The sequence below is a fragment of the Oreochromis aureus genome, linkage group 14, assembly GCF_013358895.1.
Source record: "Oreochromis aureus strain Israel breed Guangdong linkage group 14, ZZ_aureus, whole genome shotgun sequence".
NCBI lineage: Eukaryota > Metazoa > Chordata > Actinopteri > Cichliformes > Cichlidae > Oreochromis > Oreochromis aureus.
The window spans coordinates 20561758-20585215 of NC_052955.1; the positions used below are offsets into that span (position 1 = coordinate 20561758).

A 23458-nucleotide genomic window follows, 5' to 3' on the forward strand; every position below is an offset into this window, starting at 1 on the left:
ACCGGTAAGGCACTCACATTGGTGTTCTCGTCTCCGTACTTCAGGCACAGGACGCACTGCCTGTTATCAGTGACGCCTGGTGGAGGAGGGAGCTCTGGGCTGTCCTCGCGATCTGGAGAGAAAGCAAGAATTCAAACACAGCTTGAATCTATATGAAAACCAGTTGACAAAGCAGCGTGCAAAACAGCACGCACGCAGGCATTAGTAACATATTTGTAGTTCGCGTTACCAGGCAAGAGTAGGGGCGGTGGGAGTATAGAGGGAGGTAGCGGAGGAGAGGAGGCCGGAGAATCAGGTTCGCCAGGGGTCTTGGGCTGGGGAGCAGGGATGATCTTCTTCATGAGGTGTGGGTGCTCAGCACGGGAAAGCTCCTGTCTCTCCTGCCACTGGGCGTAGTTGTGGTCTAGGGACGGCGGCAGCACAGCGTTGGGGAGGAGCCCACTGCTGTGGAACAACAACAGAGACGGGCACCATTACCTGGCAACCTATCAGCAATGAAACTGATCGGGGGGGGAAAAAGCACATTTATTCTGTTTTGTTGCAAATGACCCCATGTCACATAAGCAACTGATAACAAAATATGACGTGGGTTTACCCCCCCCCCCCAAAGATATAGCAGATGAGGTGGATAAATAATGTCGGGTTTTTAAATAAATAAATGTAGGTCATTGCCGTTGGAATATATTGTGTGACAAGTGTTGCTTTAAAAAAAAAAAGTACAAGTAATATCTATCCCTATGGTACAGATGATATGATGGAGCTGTTTTTTTAAGATACTAAAAAAATAAATAAAGTCTGAGCAGCAAGTGAGCAGTGACACCCATGTTAAATAACCACATTCGAGGAGTTCTGCCAAGTCAAGAAAGCCTGGGTAATTGGTGTGATGTAAAGTCTCACACTTAATAAGCCAGCAGAGGCTTCTAAAAGCAAATCCACCCAGCAATGGCCACAGGATACAGAAGATCATTGGTTTCCTTGACTGGAGCACTGATAAATAACACAATGAACTAAACTGACAAGCAAACCGCAATTAGACCACAAGTATTTATCAGAGTCTTCAATTGAAATGTGACACTGTTACAGTTTCCCCCTCAAACAATGCCCGAAGGCAAAGCAGAAGAACTAGTCTGAGAAAGCTGAGGGATAAAAGAGCGACTAAACAAGTTAGTGAATGGATGTGTGTCAGAAAACCTCCAACATAAGAGCAGTAAATTTTCATCAATCGTCTATTTAAAGACTGAAAGTTTAGGGAAAAAAAGTCAACTTGTAGCTATTCCCTCTAAAAATGTCAATGTTCTTCTCTCTGTACAAATGAGGACAAAGTATTTAAATGAAAGCAGGGGATTTTAAACATAGCATTTCCAAATGCACTAGTTTTCTTCAGAAAAAATACAATACTAGAATAATTTCAGGAAAAAAAAAATAATTACCAGGGTCAGTATTATTAACCCAAACCACAAACCACTGCTGTAAAGTGATGGGATTTAACTTTGCAATGCTCAAAGCTTGTAAAATCGAGTTTAAACTCAGGGTCATCTTCCAAATAACACACAATATAAAAACATCAGCAAGGGTTTGAGCTGTAACTTGAGAAAACGTCATGTCAAAACCTAAAGAAATAAGTTTAGACTTCAGAAAAAGAACTGTTGATGCTCACAAAGCAGGAAACAGATATATAAAGTTACCGCAGTGTTTCCAAGTGTCATGAACAGGAGTGAGAGGTATCATCAAGAAATTCAAGGAGAGCCAAACAGAACAGATCCAGCGTGCCAGAGGTAGGAAGCAAAAGATTTCAGACTACAAAAAGACAATCACTGGAACCCTGCACAGGAATGGAGTGCAAATTTGCAGACCAAAAAAACCTCAAATTCTGCATAAAGAGACACCTTTGCGACAGACTGAAGTATATTAAGACATCCTTTGGTAGGATGAGAGTAAACTAGAGCACTGTGGCCACAAAGACGATGCTTATATTGGGAGAAAGAAGGGAGAGGCGTACAACCCAAAGAAAACTGTCCCTGGAGTGAAGCATGGTGGTGGGAGTATAATGCTGTGGGGATGTTTCAGTGCATCTGGAACTGGGAATCTCGTCCAGGTGAAGGAATCATGATGAAAAAAGGATATGTGAAGATTTTGATAGAAAACCCAACGCAGTCACCAAAAACCCCCAAAAACCTGGGTCTGGGTTGTTGCTCTGTCTTCGACAGATGACCCAAAACATCCATCGCTCTTGGTGAACGACCTCCAGAAGACCAAATTGAATGTTACTAACTGGTCTGCAGGCTGTTATCAGGCCAAAGTGACTGAGTATTGACTATTAGCACCGGGGGGGCTAATAATTCTGACCCTGATAATTTTTGGTTTCTGTGAAATAATTTTGTTCCTGTGTGGAAAATAAAACTAGGATGTTTGGAAGTGCTGTGTTTCAAAATTCCATTAAAAATGATCACAGGGGGGAAAATAATCCTGTCCTTATCTATTAATAATATTAGTTCTTCAGTACAATAATGTTAATGTTAATTCTTAGTACAAAGGCATGATATGTTCACATGCTTCAGTGAACAGAAATAACTACAGACAGTTTATCTCTGTGATCCTGTCTTCTTCTCTCTTTAAAGACAGCACCAGGTATTGTAAGAATACGGATCTATTTTACTGACAGTCTATTTGATTCTACTTTCATCACTCGGTGTCTAGAGGGTTAATTAGATCAGAGAAAATGCTGAATCTATTTTATTACTGTAGCTTTAATATAGCCTGAGACCTTAAACCACAGTCACTGCCAGAAAGAAATGTTGAATCAGCGATATTCTCCACTCAATCATCAGTTGATCAAGTTGTTAAAAAAAAGTCTGGATTAAAGTGTTTTATCTCCCTACGTTTGAAAACAACAAAGCGATTTCCTTTACCAATCAACAAGACACACGGACTATCACATGACACCGTGATCTCGGCCCTTGGTTTGCATTTCCATTAAATATCTCCGTGGATGTTTGTACAGCGAACCCACACGTTTTATTCTTTTCAGTTCACTGCGTTCTGGTTCCCTCCTATATACAGATGATGATACGGTGCCTCCCGAAGAAACCACATCTTGCTCTTCATTTCAATAATTACAGACCAGCGGCTGTTGAAAACTGCAGTTCTCTGAGGTTTTTGGACAGGCTCGCTTTACACGAGTATTAAAGTGAAATCTTCTTCTCTGTAATTACAAACATAACTTGCGATACAAGTTTAGAAAATAGTGGCAAATAAAACACTTCACACAGTATATTAAGACTGAAAGCACTGCCTTCTGGGTGGCATTGCTTTAGCTACTGAATTTCAGATTTTGCTCATATTAGTCTGAGCTCATTTTAACTTCATTTTAGCAAATCTTTTGTTGGTTATTTTAAATGCCTTTAAATAATTATCAAGAACCAGAAACACTTCTGAGTACCAATACGAGCCACTCGGAACAGGTAGTGAACACTCTCGTATCAGCTCTTGCATTTGCTAAGGTATGAGACAGACACTCACTTGGCAGAGACTTTTTGACTTTCCCAGAATCTGGACTCTTTCACTTTGAACCATGGAAAGGTTCGGTCCATTTGCTGAAACAGAGAATGAATTCCATTAACGTTACACATCAGCCTACTCAAGCACTTGTGCAGACCTGCATTTGGAAGCGATCGTGAATGTCGGTGGTGCGGCTTTAACTCGATTAGGACAATTAACCTGTAACTGGTGAAGGAAGAAGAAAATACTTCTCACAATGTCTACGTAAACGTGTGTTTGGCTGTTGTCATTTAACCTCATTTATGCTTGCTGTGCTTCCAGCCGTGCCGTGAGACTTGAGCTGATCTGAGCTTCTTACCCGGATGAAAAAGGACTTGACCATGCTGTTGGCTTTCCTGCTCTCAGGTTGGCCTCCGTCACTGTTGATGGCTGTCTGAATGATTCGCACGATGTCATCACTAAACTCCAGCTGGGAGAGAAATGATGAACACAAATGGCGCACAATTAAGCTAATGAACATCGGTGGAAAGGACATTATCTCAGCCATCTGTGTTAATTACACAGCGCAGGTCTGACCAGGGAGTCAAGATGTGGCTACACATACCAGATTAAAATCAAATATCAAACATGCTCTAAAGGCTCCGATTTAAAAAGAAAAAAAATACAAACTGCTTTGAGAGAGCTTGTGAGCTTTGTCATATGTTTAGAGAAAAAATATCTGTGGTTAGCCTGCACAGATCCTCGACTACGTGTTCTCTAGTTACAGAGACTGATGAACTGCTTTTCATTAAAATGCAGCAGACAACACACTTGTCATTCCAGTTTGTCAGCACGGCAGAGATACGGGAAAACAAATGGGGCCCCCCAAAAAAGAGAAAAAAGAAAGAAAGAATGCACACTTACCAATGAATTGTACCGGCCTTGATCCATCTTTTTCTCAACAGACTCCAAATCTGGAGGGGAGTCGCTGGGAGGTGTGGGGGTGACTTCAGTCAGGACTGGAGGATCTGGGCCCTCCGGGGAGCGACGGGATGGAAGACTCTCCTCCGTCTCTGGATTCAGCTCTGGTGGCTTCACTGCCTGCTCCAAAACCACAGAGTATAGCTCTGACTGATGTGGTAAAATAAGCTCAGGCTGTTTCTGGTCAAAATCTGCCTGTATCCATCAATATCAATCATAGCACCATGTGGTAAAAAAGTACAACTCAGCACTATAAAGTAATAAAGTAAAATAAAATCAGTGTTTCCCACACACAGACTTTTCTTAGCTAGCCATCAAGGTATATAAATACCTGCCTAAGTTTATTTGGTGACACAAATGTTGGCATTTTTGAAATTTCTACATGTTTAAGAGAGTTTAGCTGCGACTAACCAGAAAGGCCCTTATTAAATTTACTCAAGTTCACAGAGGCGACCTCAAATTTATTTCTCACAAAGAAATTGGAAAATGAAAAATGTGCAGAGGAAATCCTCAAAAATGGCAGTCTGCAGAACCTAAATCTGTGGGAAACACTGCAAATGATGCTATAATATAAAAATCTGATCAGTGAAATGTTTGTAATATGGCAAAGACTCACATCGAATTGCAGGTGTGTATCTTACCTGTCTGTACCGTAGCAGGTGTGTGGATGTGCGTGAGTTGAGCAGTGCAGTGAGGACGTTGCGAATGCAGCCCTGAAGTTCCCTTTCCAACGCCGTCCTCCACTCGGGCGGGTGTCGTTCGGTACATTTGGTACACGTGTAGGCAACGCTCTCTGGCTTTGACAGCAGTTCATACATTTCATCTGCGACACAGCAAAATTGCAGGTCATTAGGTTTATTGTTTTTCTGCATGTCATCAGCGTGACAGCGCTCAGAGGGCGGCCTGTCAGTCATCTGCTCAGACACTGAGGAAGCACAACAAGCTGCTACAAACTGATGAAGACCATACTGTCAATGCATTACTCGCTATGCAGCTTCTCACCTGTGAGATTCTCACACTTTGCATGAACCCAATGGTTGCAGCGGCCACACAGCATCATCTTGCTGTCATAATCATCATCATCATAGCACTTATCACACAGTGGGCAGAAGTTCCCTGAGAGAAGAGATTAAAATTCATCAAGACCAAAAAAATACTGCTTACATTCAAATGTTGTTGTATTTTTTTTTATTGCTGGTGATACTGATCAGTCATCTACTGAGCTACCTGCTCACCTTTAGCAAAAAGTTTGGCACAATCGTGACACATGGAGAAATCATGTGACCACTGGGCATCCCAGGACTTCCCAGGTTTCGTGGTGCCACAGCTCTTACAGCGCACACACTTGGTGCAAACCTGAAAAGAAGAGGCACATAAACGACATCGTTACTACATAGTAGAAACTCGTGGTGGAAACTCTTTTAAATAGTGGAAAGTGTGTGAAAGCGACGCTGTAACAGGAGCAAAACGTTTTCCTAGACGCTGGCTGTGCGAGGTCGCATCCATGTAAGTAGCACAATCTTGAGAAGGAGGAAACGTGTGAACTCGGGAGAGAAATGTGCGAGCGTAATGCTATAGTTTGGTCACGCAGTGGTGCAACTGTGTTACATAAAGGTGAGAAAATAGTGAGGGTGTTTAAGAGAGGAGGAGGAGGAGGAGGAGAGTGTGTGCATACCCAGATTCTCTTCTTCTTGGTGGGTCTGGTTGGGTAGTTGGGACCCAGGCACTCTGGGTGATAGCTGTTGTGGCACTTGTCGCACTCTAGCAGCTGCTGCTGCAGGGAGAGAGGTGGAAAAAGTGACAAGAGGTTATTTGTATATCGAGTTAGGCAGCAGTAACATTTTCATCCCTAACAAACAGTTCTGCTCCCTGCAAATCAGCAACAAAGGCTTTGACCTATAATTGCAGTACTCGCCTTTACCACCAAGTGTCACGCTGAAATAAATGAATGGTAGATACATCCATGCAGTATTTTTTAAAAGATGATCAGTGCTTCTTTTACACAGACGTCTTGCTCTAGTGCTCCCTCCAGTTTATAGCAGGGCACATTCATAGCGTGTGTCACGGATGGATAAACATCATCATCTAAGGCATTATGATGCAGCTTTAATGTGAGCTATATAGTGCTCTGGAAGGACTTGTCGACGGCTGCTTGAGGGTTGAGTGCAGTTGAGTTTTTCTTGTTTTTTCTTTGGGTAAACACAGTTATCCCATTTAAAGTTTTTCCAATATACAGTTAATGTGCTGCAGGACATTTTCATCACTGAGCTAGCAGGGATCCTAACCCAAAATGCGAATGACAAACATTTATTAATAATGATCAACAAGCTAGGCTAGAGGCTGCAGTTTGGAGAGGGCCTTACTGAGGATCAGCAGCACCTGGGTCTGCAGGATAGCCCCTGACACCTCTGAGAGAGGCTAACAGAGAAAAAGGGGAGTGATGGTGGGGCACCGAAACAAGAACAAATGAGCGTGTGGTGCAGGTGGGCATTTATAGACGTAAGAGTGGGAGGAGAGTGTTTGAGATGTTTCTTAAGCTCTTAAAATTCAGATAAATTATCAACAATTACAAGTTGCAAATAGTCAAAGTTTTATGATCATCCAGCACTTGATGTGCTATTTCTTCAGCAGCCTGATTTGCCCGTAACTTCGCCAGGAGCTGAGATTTAAGTTAAGCCACACTCAGTGGTGGAATCAGGATGCCAGAGACCTACTGCTTTGAGGCAGCTCCTTGGTCAGAGACGAAAGCCAGTCAAAATAACGATTTACTTTACGCTCGCGGGCAGAGATTTATTTAAAGATCTAGCTCCAAAGAATCTTTTTCCTTAGCCTTACCTTCTGCTTTCCCCACTAAACGGGCAGTAACCAACAAGTTCACATATCTTGCTCACATGTACGGCTGTTTGACTGCCTTTCTTCCACCTGATGTGTTCATTCATATTTCTAAACCGACAACCATACAAGGCTCACACCATGCACATTTTACACATGGCTTCAGTTAAATGATAAAAACATGGCAGGAATCCAAGAAGCTGATTAAGTGCTGTCTGCTGGCTAGACTAGCAAGCTTCTTTCTAGGGAAGATTCTCCAGTCTTCACACACTGTCAGTCTGAACCAAGCTTCCGCGAGCGGCTTTAAAATGTACAGAACTGTATCGAATGGCTTACTTTAGTTTTCTGGTGCTGGCGCCCACAGGCCTGGCAGTATCGGCATCGTCGACAACACCAGTTCTCAAACTGCTCCTGGAGAGGGCGCTCCGATTCCCCCAGGCAAAAGAGATGGAACGGTTCACAGCATACCTGGCAGAAGACAAACTACACGCAGAGAGAGAGGAAGACGTGTTTGAATATAAGCTCAACTTCTGCGTGGATGAAAGGAAGCTCAAAAGGGGGGAGGGAAAAAAAGAAAATCAAGACGATGCCAAGATTTTTACCTCCACATTTCCACTGCTTGCACACAAAAAGCAGAGCACCCTGGGTGTGATAGGCACAGAGGTGAGCAGGCTGAGGCCACCAGCCTCCCACACCTTCTCCACATCATGGTTCCTTTTGAAATCCACTCTGATACGATGCACTCCGTCGCAGGGTGCTCTAGAATTCACCTGGCCCCTAGTCGAGGGAGTGCTCTGCGAGTTTAAAGTACTGCTGCTCGGGGGTTTAGTGGTCAGAGGCTTCACGTGTTCACCAGACACAAGAGGGGGTGACCAAAAAAAACAAAAACAGTGTTTAACAAATGCTTACGGCAAAAGTTTTGATGGACATCTTATACAAGTAAAACTTTATTACCTTGTCTTTTGGTTTGTGTTTAGGAGAAAGGGGAACAGAGCGAGAAGTTGGCTTCTTTAACTGTTTTGATTCAGCTATTTAAAAAAAAGAAGAAAAAAGCGATGATATTCAAATAAGAACAAGTAAAAAAAAAATCCAGTTTATTGAGAAAAGGTGTGGCTATTTACTTACCTGTATCTAAAACTACTGTAGCTGAGCTCTGCTGTTGCGCTGAATGCTGCTGCTGCAGCAGCTGTGTTTTTTTCTTGGGTTCGTTCGGCGAAATCTTGGGTGAAGCATCCTTTTTTGAACATGCCTGACTGGTAAGTGTCCGTTGCTGCTGCTGGTGTGATGACGGCTGAGACTGCGTAGACTGAGAGGGGGAATTTTGTGCTGAAGATGACGATGAAGAGGAGGAAGAGGAGGAGGAGGAAGAAGAAGATGATGAGGATGAAGAAGAAGATGATGAAGTGGAAGAAGATGACGTGGAGGTGGAAGCCGGTACAGGCTGCTGTGGTTTGTGCCCCTTTTTACCGGGGGCAGCGCTTGGGACCGTGAGCTGCTTGGGATCTGACGTCGGTGCGGGAGACTGAGCCTGGGCTGTGGATGCGGCGGAGGCCTGAGGGGGATCGGCCGGGGCAGGGGAGGATGCGAGGGCTGGCGATGATTGCTTGGATAATGGCTGTCTTGACTTCTCCTCTCCCTGCCTTAGAGGAGGAGGAGGAGGGCTCTTTTTACGGGGAGGCTCCTCTTTTGCTGGAGCAGGAATGGGTTTGGGGCCAGAGTCCGAGTTTGGTCCTTTCACCGGATTGAGACTGTCTTTCTTCTCCGGTGGCCTCTTTTTCTTGTCCTTCTTGCCTTTACCTTGCTTTTGAAGAATCTTTGAGGGCATCCACTGTAAGTTCTGACACTTTCTCATCCTGAAAAGGAGATACACAAAATTTTAGCTTCCATCCTGCATTTAATTCCCACCACAATGACGATGTCTTTGATGCATCTATACTTCTACCATCAACTGTTCGTGCTGGATGTTGATCTAATGAATCTTGTTAGTTACAGTTACAGAAAAGGAGGAAGAAGAAGACATTTTAAGACCGACTCTGACTCTATAAGTGTATTGTCTAAGCTTTGAAAACAAACCAAAAAGATGTATTCACTGGCAAATACCACCCACTTCATCAGCATAATGAGCGAGATGTATACAGTAACAGCCCATTATATTTTGTCACATAGCATAGTTACATTTCCAAGAGAGAGTGTATGTCAAGCAGCTGACTTCAAGTCAGGAATAAGACTCACTTGCAGCATTGCTTTTTAATGTTTCGCCCTCCAAACTTAGGCTTATCCAGACAGTTGGTACATTCACCGCAGTCTTCTGGAACCTGGCAGCCTGAGCACTGGCCACAGCGCCGCGACCGTCGGCCCTTTTTAGGAGGAGCTTCTTGAACAGCCTTTTGCCGGGTCTCCCGTGGCTTTATGGGAGGGGACTGAGGCTCTGCCTCTTCTGAGCCCGCAACTGAAGACTTGTCTGTAAGAAGTAATCCAAAAAAGGAGGATTTCATCATTACTGACACACAGTTTAACACAGAGAGAGTCATAAAACAGCACTATTAAGAAGGCAAAGATGAAGAAATTTACAATATTGATAAATAAATTATTTTTTTAAACAAATGAATGAATCTTAAATTCATAGTCCATAAATCAATAACAACTTATTTTTTAGCCACTGGTTTTTATTTAACCTAATTCCCGACCATCACTATTAGGTCATCTCGCCTCACAAAAATTTGCATGTAACAACATGACATGAGACCAGTCAAAATAACAGGGACAGGGCAGCCAAACGCTTCTCACTCCATCACCACTTCACTGTGTACTTGTGTGCCCATCAATGATTGAATTTCTCTTCTCCTGTGATTAGCCTGTCATCATTGTATGCTCCAAACTGTTTCAGGACTTGCACAGATGTTGTGTCATGAATAAAAAAAACATTTAGCTCACGCTGCTCTGCAATATTAGAAGTGTACACATCTCACAGTCCCAATTAAGACCCCACCCAGAATAGCCAAGTCTTGCACAAGCTGAACTATTCTCTGTACCTTTCTTTTTTTATTAAAACTGTTAAAGATTACCATGAAGTGTGTTTACCATTTAAAACAACTGAGCAATAATATTACCCATACCAAAGAGTGTTGATTATCGCACTTTATAGTCAATTCAGTAAACTTCAAGTGTGCCTCACCATCATTCCCCATGGAAGATAGGATCTTCTCTCTCTCCTCCCAGGGCAAGGCACTAAGTGTGGGCATGTCATCAGGGAACACCGCCCGGTTACGGCCAAGAGCCACAGCTGCACGACGGCATACATGCTTGATGCGCGGTCCACGGACTGATGCCTCCGACGAATCACTCTCTTGACCCTGCAGACCACCGCAAAAAGTGCACCGAATACTCATAAAGAGCATCATGATAACAAATATGCAAGACAATCCTACAAATGCACAAACTTGCAATGCAAAAAGAAAGCATGTTCAGCTTATTGTTAGATGTTAGTTACGTTAGATGTGAACAATCTGACCAGTGTGCAGGTGAAGATTAAGAAGATGTGGAAACAAGAGTACAAGGCGTGTCCTTAAAAACCCAATTTACATATTAACAGCAAAAAATAAAAACAGATAAAGATTCTGCATAAAGGACTTTCATAAGCAAAGCTACTCCTGTTTTGTGCATAATGCATTAAGCGAGGAGAATTCCCCTTAAGTAACACCCTCCGTGGGACTTTCCTCCTATCAAGTTTCAGTCTGAGTACAAACTCAGGTTTCTATTTATAGCAAACATTCATAGCATTATGTCAAACTCATTTGCTTGTGGCTATACGATTTAAATGAGAAAACCAGACAGTCTTTTGTTGAGACTATGAATGCGACACATGAACATGAAACTGACCTGGACCTTTGTCTGATCTGTAGGTTTTAGCTTGTTCTTCTTTATCTCAAAGAGCTGGGCTTTGGCCTTCTTCAGTAGTCCAACTACCCGCTTGTCAGTCACAGGGTGTTTCTCTGAATTTGATAAAAATTTTCCAATAGGGGAAATAGGAAGCTGTTGTCTGCTGGGATGCACTGGGAGGCTTGCTGTATTTTGGCTGGGAGTACTTCTTTTCTCTTTCTCTTTTTCCCCATCCTCCATCTCTGCTCCCTTCTCAGAGGGCCTGCCTTTCTTAGGCAGACGTCCTTTAGTAAAGGACACAGGACCAGTGGAAGGTGGCACATCTGAGGAAGCGGTGTCAGAAACCATGTCAGCTGATGTTGATTTTTTTCTCCCCGGAGCCTTTTTTGGAGCAAGACCATCAGAGTCCCTCCCATCTACAGTAAACAGACTAGAAGGTGCATTAGGGGAGCCATCTGGTGTAGAAACCCGACTTCTTTTCTCCAAATCCTTCTTCCCTTCTCTCTTATTCTCCTTCTCCTTCTCACGATTTTTCTCAGAATCTCTCTCTTTTTCCTTCTGAGCGGGTTCCTGGGGAGTGGACAAACTTTTTTCTTTACCTCCCTTCCCAGCTCCTCGCCCTGTGTCTTGGCCACTGGGAGGAAAGAGAGGGAAAAGTGGGGAAGAACCGGATGATGCAGCTGACATGGGAGGTGGGTTTCCAGTGGTCCCTCTTCGATTATCGGCTGTTCCTTGTGAGGCCAGTATACCGTGTGATACCGTGGAGAAAGTGTTGAAAGGAGCAGAAGTTAAGGCACTAGTGGCTAGTGGGCTTGCAGATACCCCTGGCAAAGAGCTGGGGTTACTACTGGAGGCAGAGCCTTGCAGCACAGATATCTCTGAGGCCCCTTTCCCCATGGACATCTGGCCTCCTATTTGGCTGCTGCGTCTGGTCATCGAGTGTGATGGAGACCGTGGATGGCCACGTAGTGTTCCCGGAACCGGCCGTCTCCTACGCCGCTGGGTTCTGGTGGAGCTGGGTGGCGTCTGGTGTGGGGAGATTGATCCAGGGCTGCTCCCCGAAGATGACTGCAGGGTAACTGACTCAAATATCCGAGAGTGAGCCTCACTGGGTGTAAAGCGTGGAGCACGAAGCAACGGGCTGCGCTTTTGAAGTGGTGCGTCAAAGCGGGATGATGGGGGGTGCTGGTGGTGAGCGTGGGGATGAAGAGGGGCAAACAGACGAGTCCCACTTCCTGCTCCGGTGACCGGTGCTGGAAATGCAACCGGAGCAGCTCCCCCTGCCCCACCAACACCCAGCCCGACGTCTTCAGGTGTGAGAGGTGGAGGACGGAAGTTGTCAAATACCGGCTTGCGTATAAGGCCCTCCTTGGCATATTTAGCAGAGGAAAAGTACTGCTGTTTGGGGTGGGACAGGGATGTCCATCGGAAGGTGGGCTCTCTCAGAATTGAGCGACTTCTTTTGTCTGACAAGCTGGGCAGCACTGACGGTCCAGGGAGGAATGGCGGGATGGGGTGAGGCATCCAAGACGACTGGGGGTGGTGTTCACTAATAGCAGCTGTACCAGTGGAGGTTGACTGGGGAGGCTGTGGAGGGGTGAGGAGAGGGGGAGGTGAAGAAGACGAAGAAGCTGTGGATGAAGCTTGCTGGGAATTTACAAGTGCAGAGGAGGACATCAGCACTCCTGTTGGTGGGCTGATGATTGGCTTTTTGATCCCAGTGGTGAGCGTCTCTCTTCCCCTCTGTTTCTGACCCACCTGGCTGACCCCCTGCCCTCTCCGGCCTCGTCGATTCCTCTCTGCCAGCACATGCTCTGCCTCTGGTTCAGAGGGAGGAGAGGCAGGCTGTGAGGTGTGTAGCAGGTTGGCCTCCCTCTCTCCCTGTGAGGACGGAGAATGATCCTCTGGCTCTGACAAAGCCTGCGTGGCCTCCGAAGCCTGGGAGTTGCACGATGAGTCATCCAAGCTCGGGCTGCTGGACCTGGAAGACTCTGCAGAAGAGAGTTGTGAGGAATGCTGTGACACAGCACTTGAGCCGCAAGATGGCGCGCTACTGCTGAATCTCCCATTGGCTGTGTTGCTGTTGCTGCTATTAAGAAGACCGGCAGCTGTTGATGGAACAGAGGGAACAGGGGCAGGAGATGAAGGAGGCGGGAGAGAGTCAGTCGGGGCAGTGGTACCAGCGCTAGTAACAGCAGATGTAGAGGAGACAAGCACAGGAGAAGGGGATGAGGAAGTGGTGCAGGCAGGTTGGGCAGAAGTGGCGACAGATGAAGGGGCTGTGTCTAAGCGGGGTATCTTTGTATGGGGTGCTGGGGTTCCAAAACTCCCCTCATCTTCAATGAAGCGTTTGGGTGTTTTGATGATGCGAAGGGAGACAGTGCTGACCACGGGCATGATGAACTGCCTGATGTTCTTCAGCGGGGTCTTCCTGATGCCAGCTTCAATGGCTCCTCCCCCACTACCCCCAATGGCTACAGCTTCTTTCTCCAGTCGCTTCTGTGCTCCTTTCTTAGCACGTTGCAGCAGCTGTTTGGCAATGGTTGCATCAGGGCGCTTACACGGGGGAACGATTCTGACCGGCTTTCTGTGCCGAGGGCTTTTTCTGAGGCCCACCGCTCTGCCTGGCTTGGAGGGAGGTGGGGAGGCAGGTGGATTGGAAGAGTCTTGGTCCTCAGTGCCATCCACACTCCTTAGCATGGGCTGCTGAGGTGTGTGTGATTCTGCGGCCCCACCTCTGACCCTGAACGTTTTATGTTTCCCTTCCCCACATTCAATGGAGGTAGACAGCTGGGCAGCAGCAGCTGCTGCTGCTGCTTCAGCTTTGAGCCGCTCAGCTGATGGTGGTCGTCCACGTCTGCGTCGGGGAACACCAGGCAAAGTCTTGAGGCGTGGCTTCAGAGGGGTGAGCTTAGTCTCTGTCAGCCTCTTCAGGTTGGTAACTTTGGATTCACCCCGTCCACCTTTGGAAAACCTCGCCTCAGTATCATGTGGCTGAGTAGAGCCCAGTGGGACCTTCTTGCCACCCTTTCTGTCCTTGTCCTCCTCTGTGTCCAGCTCAAACCCAACCTGCCTGGTGTCCTCCCCTGCTGCATGGCTTCCCGTAGTCCAAGCTTTCTTGCTACTTGAAGAAGGGGGTCGGCCTCTTCTCTTTTCTCCGGTGCCAGGTGGCCTCCCAGGTAGCCTTTTCACCCTTTCAGCTGGTCTTTCAGGTCCCTCAGGTTTGTCCTGTGTTGGGGAGGGAAAGGATGATGGGGAAGATAGACTTGCAGCAATTTTCTGGGCGGACAGGACCCGTGGCGGGCGCCCTCTTGGCTTCTTCTCCTGTATAGGTGGGCCTGCTGATAAAACCAGAAAAACAAATAAATAACCAGGCACAAACAGCAACACCTATAGAAAAATTGTACAGGTAGAGTCATCTCAAAGTGACTATAAAGAGCCTGATAGCCAAGACGGGTTAAAATTTTACCTGAGGAAGTTGTTGAAGGGCTCTGTATTCGCTTCTGTTCAACAACTGGTCCAAATCCTTCAAATGCTTCTTCCTACAACACAAGAAGGGGAAAACGATGAGTTGCCTGTGATCACACCATTTTGTAATGCTAAAATACAGGAACAGACCATATTTAGAGCATTAATCATAGTACATAACAGTGAGATGGCCTAGATGTGCAACACTTGAGTCATTATTGAAGACAGACTACTCTAGCTTACTCTGGTGCTCTCATATTTTTCTGGTTTTTGGAATTACATGCCAAACGTTTGAGAAGACTCAAACCACCACAGGCGTCTAAATCTTACTGGGTGACTAACCCATAGCACTGTACTCCTGCTCCTTGAGTTACAGCACTTACACAGACAGACAGAGCAAAGAGGCACAAAAGACAATGAGGCCTGAAGTGTAGAGCAAATACACATTAGTGGCATCTTTTCAACAAGAGGAGCAAAAATGTAAAGTGTGGCTTTAAGGCTGAGCCAGAGCAGTCCGAGCTTTGGATTCACTTAGATACATCTGTGCCTTTAGCTGAATTCAGACACTGAATCATAGTCACATGTTAAAAAATATATCAGTTTAGGCAATTTTAGCATGAAACTTGGATATGTTTCACCATAAAATATTTCATCCACGGTTAATAACTGCCAAATGATGTGACTTTAATTACTCAGTAATATTGAATTAATTTCAATATTTTGGGAAATTATGTAAGCTCCACGCTGGCATAGTAAATGTATCCTTCCTCTCATGTCTCAATATACCCTTGAGAAGTGCGACAGAAAAGAAAAAATCCCTCAGTGATGATTAGGATCTTTGGGCTCCTCTGTGTGCTAGTACTTCTTACAATCAATGTGCTTAAGAGTGGAGGTGAGTGTGTCATTTCGTCATGTTTATTTATAGCAGCACGTGGGGATGCAGTAGAGGTCTCGCTGGCCCAGTTTGTAGAGCAGCTGCGATCTAAGTGTAAGTGCAAAATTACATGCAAACTGCTTTGCACCATTTACGAGTTACACACGCTGCATGTGGCTGAGGCGCACGACAAACTGCAGGATGTAATTAGAAAGCATAAGAAGCATTAATGTGCGCTCAAATGCCGGTTTTCAGCTGTTCCACATATAAACAAACAACAATAACAGACAGTCAATACCGCTGTTTTTCCTGGCCTGCAGTATTTAGCTAAGCATCCCACTCTGTTCATGGTGCATTCAAGCTTTTTTTTCCTCCCCTTTTTTATGCTTCGCTCTTTTTTACTTTCACCCTCTTCTCACAGTAATTGTAGCATCCTCCTCTCTGAGCAAGCTGCTGCTCTGGTTTGGTGTTTGTTGCAGAGCTGAGCAGGGGGGAGGCGAAGTACCGATGGACAGCACTGAGTCGCTGTGATAATGTGAGCAGTCAATGACATTACAGCGTACTTTGCCAGAGGCAAGTGCGTAGAGCAGACTGCACAGATGCATGTACCTGCACTCACTCACTCACTCACACACACACACACACACACACACACCCTTGTGATCATGTACTTCCTAATTCTGTCAGCCACACATACACAGTTTGGTGGGCGGGGTGGGGGGTAGCACACCCCTCTGCATGAGCTGCACATCAAGATGTAAACAAGCAGAACACAGGAGTGAAAATGGGGGGAGGGGCGCAAAGACAGGGCAGACCAGCAAGCTCGAGGAGCTAAAGGAGGAGGGTTGTGGGAGGAGGGAGAGGAGGAGAGAAAAGAGACAAGGAAGCAGCATCTTGACCACATGCACCATCAACAACGGAGGGAGCGCACCGCTCTCTTGGGAGCAGTGAGGATGAAAGGGGATGAGGTTTTGAAGATGCTCGTGCAGAAGCTTGCTAAATCCCAATCTAAACACGCCTCCCACATACAAGACAAGACTCCCCTTTCCTCCCCCCCCTCCTCTCTTAGTCTTGCTTGCTCTCTGCCATGCTTCCAAACACACATTCAGTCAGTCAGTCACTCATTGCTAGCTTGCTCGCTCGCTCGCTCCCACTGACTGACAAGCACTGAGCAGCAGCATGTGGAACACGCAGCTCACCATGAGCTCAATAGTAGGGCAGGCACAGGGAGGTAACTTCAAGAAGTAAACAAACACCGTAGTATACTACTGAGGTGAAGTTTTTTGTACTAGGTTGTCGTGCGACGTGCAAGGGATGAAAGGGGTTACTGGAAAGAGCAGAGTTTGTCTTTTTTGTTGTTTTTTTTCCCTTCCACTTTATCTCTTAAGCTGAAGAGCACCGTTCATCTTTGCTCGCATTTGCTGTCGCTCTCACCGTGTGAAATCCTGAGCAGTTTTACTTCCCTGCTGGTCTGTCATTTTTCATCTTACTGATCAATGCATACATGAGTTAAGTGATATAAATTACTTAAAGCTGGAGAAAGGGAAACCAATCTGATTCACGACAGAAGCATCATTAATTTTTTCAGGACATGCAAGGGACTGTCCCTGACAGGTGTGAAACAGATGGGAATTGGGTTGGAGGTTTATTTCTCTGTATCACTCTGACAGAGCTTTTTGCACTTTGACAAAGCTAATGGGACTTTCACCGCCTTATAAGACAGCATTTAGGAGAAATCAAACTGACTACAGATGACGGGCTGCAGATGATGGATCTGTTTCTAAGGCAGGGTATAAACCCAGCTTTGATCTACATAATGTATTCCTTGCTAAACAGGTGGGTTTCCAAAAGGCATCTCTCTGGTTTTTTTGCATAGGTTTCTTGAATTCCAGATTTAGCAAAACAAGAGCAATTCTAACCACCTACTGTATGTTAGCCCTTGTTAACCAAAGTTACACTTTTAGGCTGGCAGAACAGCAAAAGCAGACAAAATAATAGAAGCAGAATATGTGTAGAAAAAAGTAAAAAATCTTACTGTGATCTGTCGGCATATCCCCTAATGATTTACTTATGAGGCCAATATTTGCAATGAATATTTAAATTCAGTGGAGAAAATAAGGAAGAGGTGTACAACGCTTCATAAAGAAGGCTGGGAGGTGCTGAGAAGGGTTCATTTCCCACCTGAAACTAGAATCTGCAGCAAACCTTTGCAAGCTTTAACCACGGCCACAACTTTTCCCTTTTATTGTTTGTCTCACCTTTTTCAAGTGAATTACCACTATGACTAGATATCAGATCTAAACCCCTACCCAGCACCAATAGTGGTCGTGCATGATTTGCAGTAAAAACAAATCTTTTTTTTTTTTTTTTTAATCTCATGCTGAGCTTCAGGGCAGCCCCTCAGTTCACTCTCTTCCTGAAAGAAGCTCTTTTAAGCTCATCTCTCTTTCAAGCAAATTTCTTCTACCTGGCTCTGCATCATAAACAGAAGAGCTGGAGGAGTCTGCTGCACCTGAGATGACTATATTAAGGATATCCCCTATCTATATCAAACAGAGCCAAGAGTAGAAAGAAACTGAGTGAAAGTGAGTATTTGAGTCAGAGGGATTATTTGCACATGTGCTGAAATCCTTACTTTTACCATGTTTAATATGAGCATCCGCCACTGTTGCAATATATATGGCAGAAAATAAAATAAGCCCATTTTTAAGTTAAAAAACTTTTTCATAATAAACTTCTCTCACTCATACTAAAAACACTTTAGTTCACAGCTGATATTTCTGCTTTAAAACGCACGAGTCATTTAATGAGCACGGTTGGCCGTAATGTTAAATACACCTGATGGGCAGCAAAAAAGTTTACAACAAACAAACAACTGCTGTATGGTCCTCTAGTGATCACAAGTGACGATTCACAGGTCAGTAACAAACACATTACCATACTCTGCAGCTACCCAAACAGCTACCACATCAAGATCTTACCGGAAAAACCTAACCGCTACTCATATAATCAGTCGCAGTTTCATGACAGCTTATGACTTTTATGTGTTTGTCTACGTTTATGAAAGGTGCTGGCAGCCCAGGATCTTAATTTTCACTGATTTCTGCATGTTAGGCTGAAGCTCCATCCACATTCGCAGCAACATGGCGCTGCCGATAGTTTTATGTTAATGTGATATTCTAAAATAGAGACTATTTTGATGCATTTACCTGGCAGTTACATAAAAGTGTATTAAATGCAATAAGGTAAAGAAGAAAGTGGATAAAGAAGCAGTTGGACAAAACTAATTACTAGAACAAGGATTTAAGCCGGAAGCCAATGCCAGACACAGCTGCAGTGTGGAAAGTGCTTCAGTCAAAGGAGCTACCTTATTGATCCTCGGCTTACCCTGCGAAAAAAAATTAAATTAAATTTAAAAAAAAAAAATCACATACACTATACGTGTGGAAATATCATCACATTTACATAAGCTTCATTTAAACTCAGAAGTTACCCACTTTCAGACATCTGAACAAGTGATAAGGAGCAAAAGGAGGACAGGAAAGGGATGTCACACAGATTTATAGGTTTTCCAGGGTTATTCTGATGCTAATAGAAGCTTTCCTTTAGATTTATGGCACAGACACTGCTCTGCTCCTAGAAATGCAAACTGGCAATGAGCTCATAACCCCATATGCCTCTGATGACATATCTGTTCACAAAGGTCTCAGCAGGGAAAGCAGTGGCACTGCTCTGTGACCCTCCCTGTCAACACTGAGCAAAAGGTGGGCATTTGTTTTTTCAAGTGTCCAAACACTAAGTGCAACTGCTTCACATTTGTTCAACAGCGTGCAGACCAAAACAAACACACTCCCGTGTTGGGGTACCTTCTCTTTCCACACCTCACATGTGAGGAAACGAGGAAACTGTCAGTGGACAAAGACAAACCGACTGATTGCTTGGGGGTGTTGTTCTCTCTACACACACACACAAACATAGTAACACTTGCGCAGGCTGGCACACAAACACACATTCCCTCTGAACCATCTAAGGAGGCAGCTTGAATTAAAGTTTTAATCAAAATAAAGACAAAGCAGACACGCCTACTCCTGATTGCAATGAGGGACATAAAGTCTGAGGGACACCCCTACCACTACACACACACAAACACACACAAGCGCACGCACACGCACAAAGAGTAAGAAAGACGACACAATTGCCGCCTTTCTCCCAGTCAGGCAACTCCAAAAGCAGAGGTGAAAGCCCCTTGCCGCCTGCTGTAGCTGAATAAAGCCGTGGATGGGAGGGGTGGGAGGGTCTGTAACTAATTCTCCACCCAGCGTTATCCCATTGGGAGGTGGGTGGGGAGGGTTGCCCTGCACCCTTTGATATCCCTGCCTGCACTCTTTCAGCCGCCGCACTTTGTGAGGGCTGGAATAAAAGCAGACACAAAGCTCTTGCTCCAATCCACACGATGTCTCGGGGATGGGTAAGAAGGGTCCAGGAGGAGGGGTGTGTGTATGGGTGGCGGTGGGCGGGGGTCTTCTATTTAAATAGGCCAAACACCTGCTGGACCCAAGCGCCTTCCGCTCAAACACACCATTTCTTTCAAACCAGTGAGGCAAAGAGACATTTAGGTTGATACATCTATTGAGCTGTAGTTTTGTATGAATGATTATACATTGGTAATTACATGAGAGTAAAGTGGATGCAGCAGAAGGCAAGATGTAATGGACCAAGAACGAAAAAGGAAAAATGATGTTAAAAAAAAAAAAAAGTCTGATTCAGGGGAACAGCATGACTTGGGTTAAGGCTGTATGGGTTTTAAAGTCACTTTTAGAAACAAACATCAATGTGGACTACATTAGATTATTTTTTTTTAAAAAGAACCAACAATTTGGCCGGATCAAGAAGCTGAATTCCCAGCAGACATACAAAAGCTAATAAATGCCTTAATTTGGACAGCAACAGCCAACAAGCACCCTTTTGAGCCACCCCAATAGGCTTAGTAATCCATTCCAAAGTGGCAGCTGTCAGAAGAAAAGTTCCTCTGCCTCTCAGACAGGGTGGTGTGTGTCTGAAGTGGATTTGGGTTTTTCTGCCTGGATGAAGGAAGGAGGGGCAGGAGAGTGTCCGGCTGGTGCTCTGTTCAGGGTCGCCCTATGCGCTCAGCAGGCTGCAGTGAGCCTGAACAATCCTGCCTAGATCTGGCCAGACAAGCACTACACTGATTCTCAATGAAATCACCATGCTGTGTCCACAACTTCCATAGGATTCAGGTTCCAGGGGGAATTAATGATCCAGTCTGTCTCCACACATCCTAAACTAATGCTATAAACTGATACACCGAGCAGGAGTAGGAGGAACTGTTAACAAGTAAAGCCATTTCTTAATAATGTAACGCTCTTGGGTAAGGCCCAAAATAGCATGCTTGCTTATCAGTTGGACAAAAATGGAAGAACTCTTTGCCTTAACCATTTCTGGACAACCTATGCTTACATGCACAGTCACACCCCAAAAAATCACTACGTTGTGTCAGAAATCTTCATATCTGCCCTTGGGTTTTACAGACAAATCTCTCTACACATACATTATCAGTGCTAAATGGTAAAAATGGGAGGGAGCGAAAAAGCTTAAAAAGCCATTTAAACACAAAATTAGTCGGTAAAGTTAGTGTTTCCATGGGCCATGTAACACTAATTTAGTACAAATGCACTCCAAAAGTAAATAAAGCAGTTTAGAGGATTTAATGGTCCAATCATGGTCCGAACTTCCAGCTCGCATATATTATTTCGGTTAAAAAAATAAATTAAACTTTCTCTCAAAATGTAAATAAACTATTATTAACTACTTTTCAATACTCCACAACCCCCTGCAGCCACATAATAATAAAATGTATTATACTGTCCAAAAGGAGATTCCAAATGTGAGAACAAAAATATATATATATATTTTTAAACTATAGCTAAACGTCTCAGAAGCAAACATGCACATACTGCTGTGTTTTAGTAAAAAACAAACAACAAATAAGTAGTGGTCCATGTTGAGACTGGATGGTGGTAAACATCCCCACACGGTGTACTCCCACTGCAATGAACGCATGCTGCTCATCATGAAGAAGGAAGATGGTAGTTCGCTAAGGCGAACACACCCCCACATCACAAGGTCCGTCAAGAAGGGGCTCGTTGTTATTGTAGCCAGCCCTGCATGCGCACTGTCACCAGCCACTGCTCTGATAAAACACGGCGAATTCACACACCAAACCTTATACACATATACACTCAATAACGGCCAAACGCCGTGTAGCTGTGTATCAGGCGTCATCTCCGAACATTATAAACCCGATATTATTTTGGTACTAGCTACGCACTGACTGTGCAGAGAAGGGGAAAACATGTCCACCTCCCATTTTCCTATGCATCAGCAATAGCCCCGATGGCTAGCGCGACGTAGTGCGTAGCATGGTAGCTGCCCTAGCTTAAAACTAAACAGCAATAGATCTGATTTCGTTTGGAGCATGAGCTCAGCCAAGTTTAGCTCCGAAGCTTTAACCCGCTACGTAGCAATATGCTAATCGGGGGGGAACGCAGCAACCTCCCGGGCAAAACTGCAACTTTATAACGCCGCTCACGGAGAGGAGGAGAAGAATGGTGGTGTAGTTTTAGCTGTAAGATGTAGACAGCTAACGTGCGAGCTAACCGAGCAGCTACGCTGGGAGGTTGACACCTCACTGCAAACAGCCAGTCCTCGGAGCAAATACGAAGCTATTTAGCTGGCAAAGATAACCCTATAGAGAGCTGGGGCAAAGGTAAAGTGAATTAGGAGTAGCCGTTCTCACTGGAGACAGACGCTAAGTTCACGTTAGCTAGTTAGAAACCACAATTGTGTACTCTCACCTCCTTCAAGTTGACATGTCTTGTTTTCAAACACATAACACGGTATCATGAAGCTCCGGTGCTGTTACACCGCAGGGAAGCCACCATTTAATAAAACCGTGTGTTTAAATGCTGGTTTGTTGCAGTGGGTTAACATTAAAGCTAATATGTTAACGGTAACTTTTACCGTGTTAGTGTTTATGATTTTGAAAGCAGGCGTGAAGGCTTCATACCAGGCTAATGCCAACTTGCTAACTAGTAATCCCACCTTAGTTACGCCATATACATTGGTCACCAAATAAACTAGTATCGGTGTTGTTTGTTACATGTACTGTATGTTGTAATAGCGTTGTAACACCGAGGTTTCTTCTGGCCGGGCTAGCGTTAGCACTGGTTCACCCAAAACTGAGTGGATGTAGCCCGTCCTCACTGCACTGAGGAGGAGAAAACTTTCTTTCCAGTAAAGCTGTGGAGACTAGATATCTATAAAATAATTTGGCGTTTTTTTTTTGTTTCTAAGTAAAGTTAACGCTGTAACGGGTTACTGTAGAGTTTAAGGCCACATAACCAACTCAAAGTTAACTGAGCATCTTGGCAATGACAAGTTTGCTCAGAGCCACACTAAGCGTCAGGGAAACGGAAAGATGGTCAACGTTTGGGTACAGTAACCGTTAGCTCCCTGCCTCACATGCAACCAGCGGTCCTCCGCGTGAACCCTGGCCCCGCAGCTGTCTTACCGATGCTCCCGGGTCGTCCCCGTCCTTACCTCCGTGCTGCTAGAGTCGCTCGATTCCCCCAAAACATCCCGAAATTTCTGCAGGTTGCTCCCGATAACCGAAGAGACCTGTAGTGCAGCATCAAACCCAGGTCCGAGCCCAGCTGCATTAGGGTGGGCTCCCGAGACACTCCGCAAAGAGGCAGTAACCCTGATTCGGCCCGCTCTCCTCCCGGTACCGGAGTTGCTGCTCCCTCCGGGCCGAGCAGGGAACCGCCACCGACAGCTGTGCGCCATTTTACACTCTCTGCCTGTCTGCCCTGCGATCGGAGATACCTCAGTGGGCGGAACCCTTACCGAGCACTCCACATAAACAAC

At 45.0% G+C, this 23458-nt stretch overlaps 1 protein-coding gene across 1 annotated transcript in view; it reads right to left on the minus strand.

The window, feature by feature from the left end:
• kmt2a (lysine (K)-specific methyltransferase 2A) overlaps positions 1 to 23458 on the minus strand; it is a 37380-nt gene extending 13922 nt beyond the window's left edge. The window contains exons 1-18 of the mRNA XM_039597938.1: positions 23132 to 23458; positions 14639 to 14711; positions 11170 to 14510; positions 10466 to 10643; positions 9523 to 9751; positions 8416 to 9143; positions 8245 to 8318; positions 7893 to 8129; positions 7627 to 7773; positions 6134 to 6232; positions 5694 to 5814; positions 5461 to 5574; positions 5100 to 5281; positions 4402 to 4578; positions 3857 to 3967; positions 3520 to 3593; positions 230 to 444; positions 18 to 112 (exon numbers count right to left, since the gene is read on the minus strand). Of these exons, the coding sequence (XP_039453872.1) occupies positions 18 to 112; positions 230 to 444; positions 3520 to 3593; positions 3857 to 3967; positions 4402 to 4578; positions 5100 to 5281; positions 5461 to 5574; positions 5694 to 5814; positions 6134 to 6232; positions 7627 to 7773; positions 7893 to 8129; positions 8245 to 8318; positions 8416 to 9143; positions 9523 to 9751; positions 10466 to 10643; positions 11170 to 14510; positions 14639 to 14711; positions 23132 to 23377 (6441 nt within the window). The 5' untranslated portion in view covers positions 23378 to 23458. The remainder of the gene's footprint in view (positions 1 to 17; positions 113 to 229; positions 445 to 3519; positions 3594 to 3856; positions 3968 to 4401; positions 4579 to 5099; positions 5282 to 5460; positions 5575 to 5693; positions 5815 to 6133; positions 6233 to 7626; positions 7774 to 7892; positions 8130 to 8244; positions 8319 to 8415; positions 9144 to 9522; positions 9752 to 10465; positions 10644 to 11169; positions 14511 to 14638; positions 14712 to 23131) is intronic.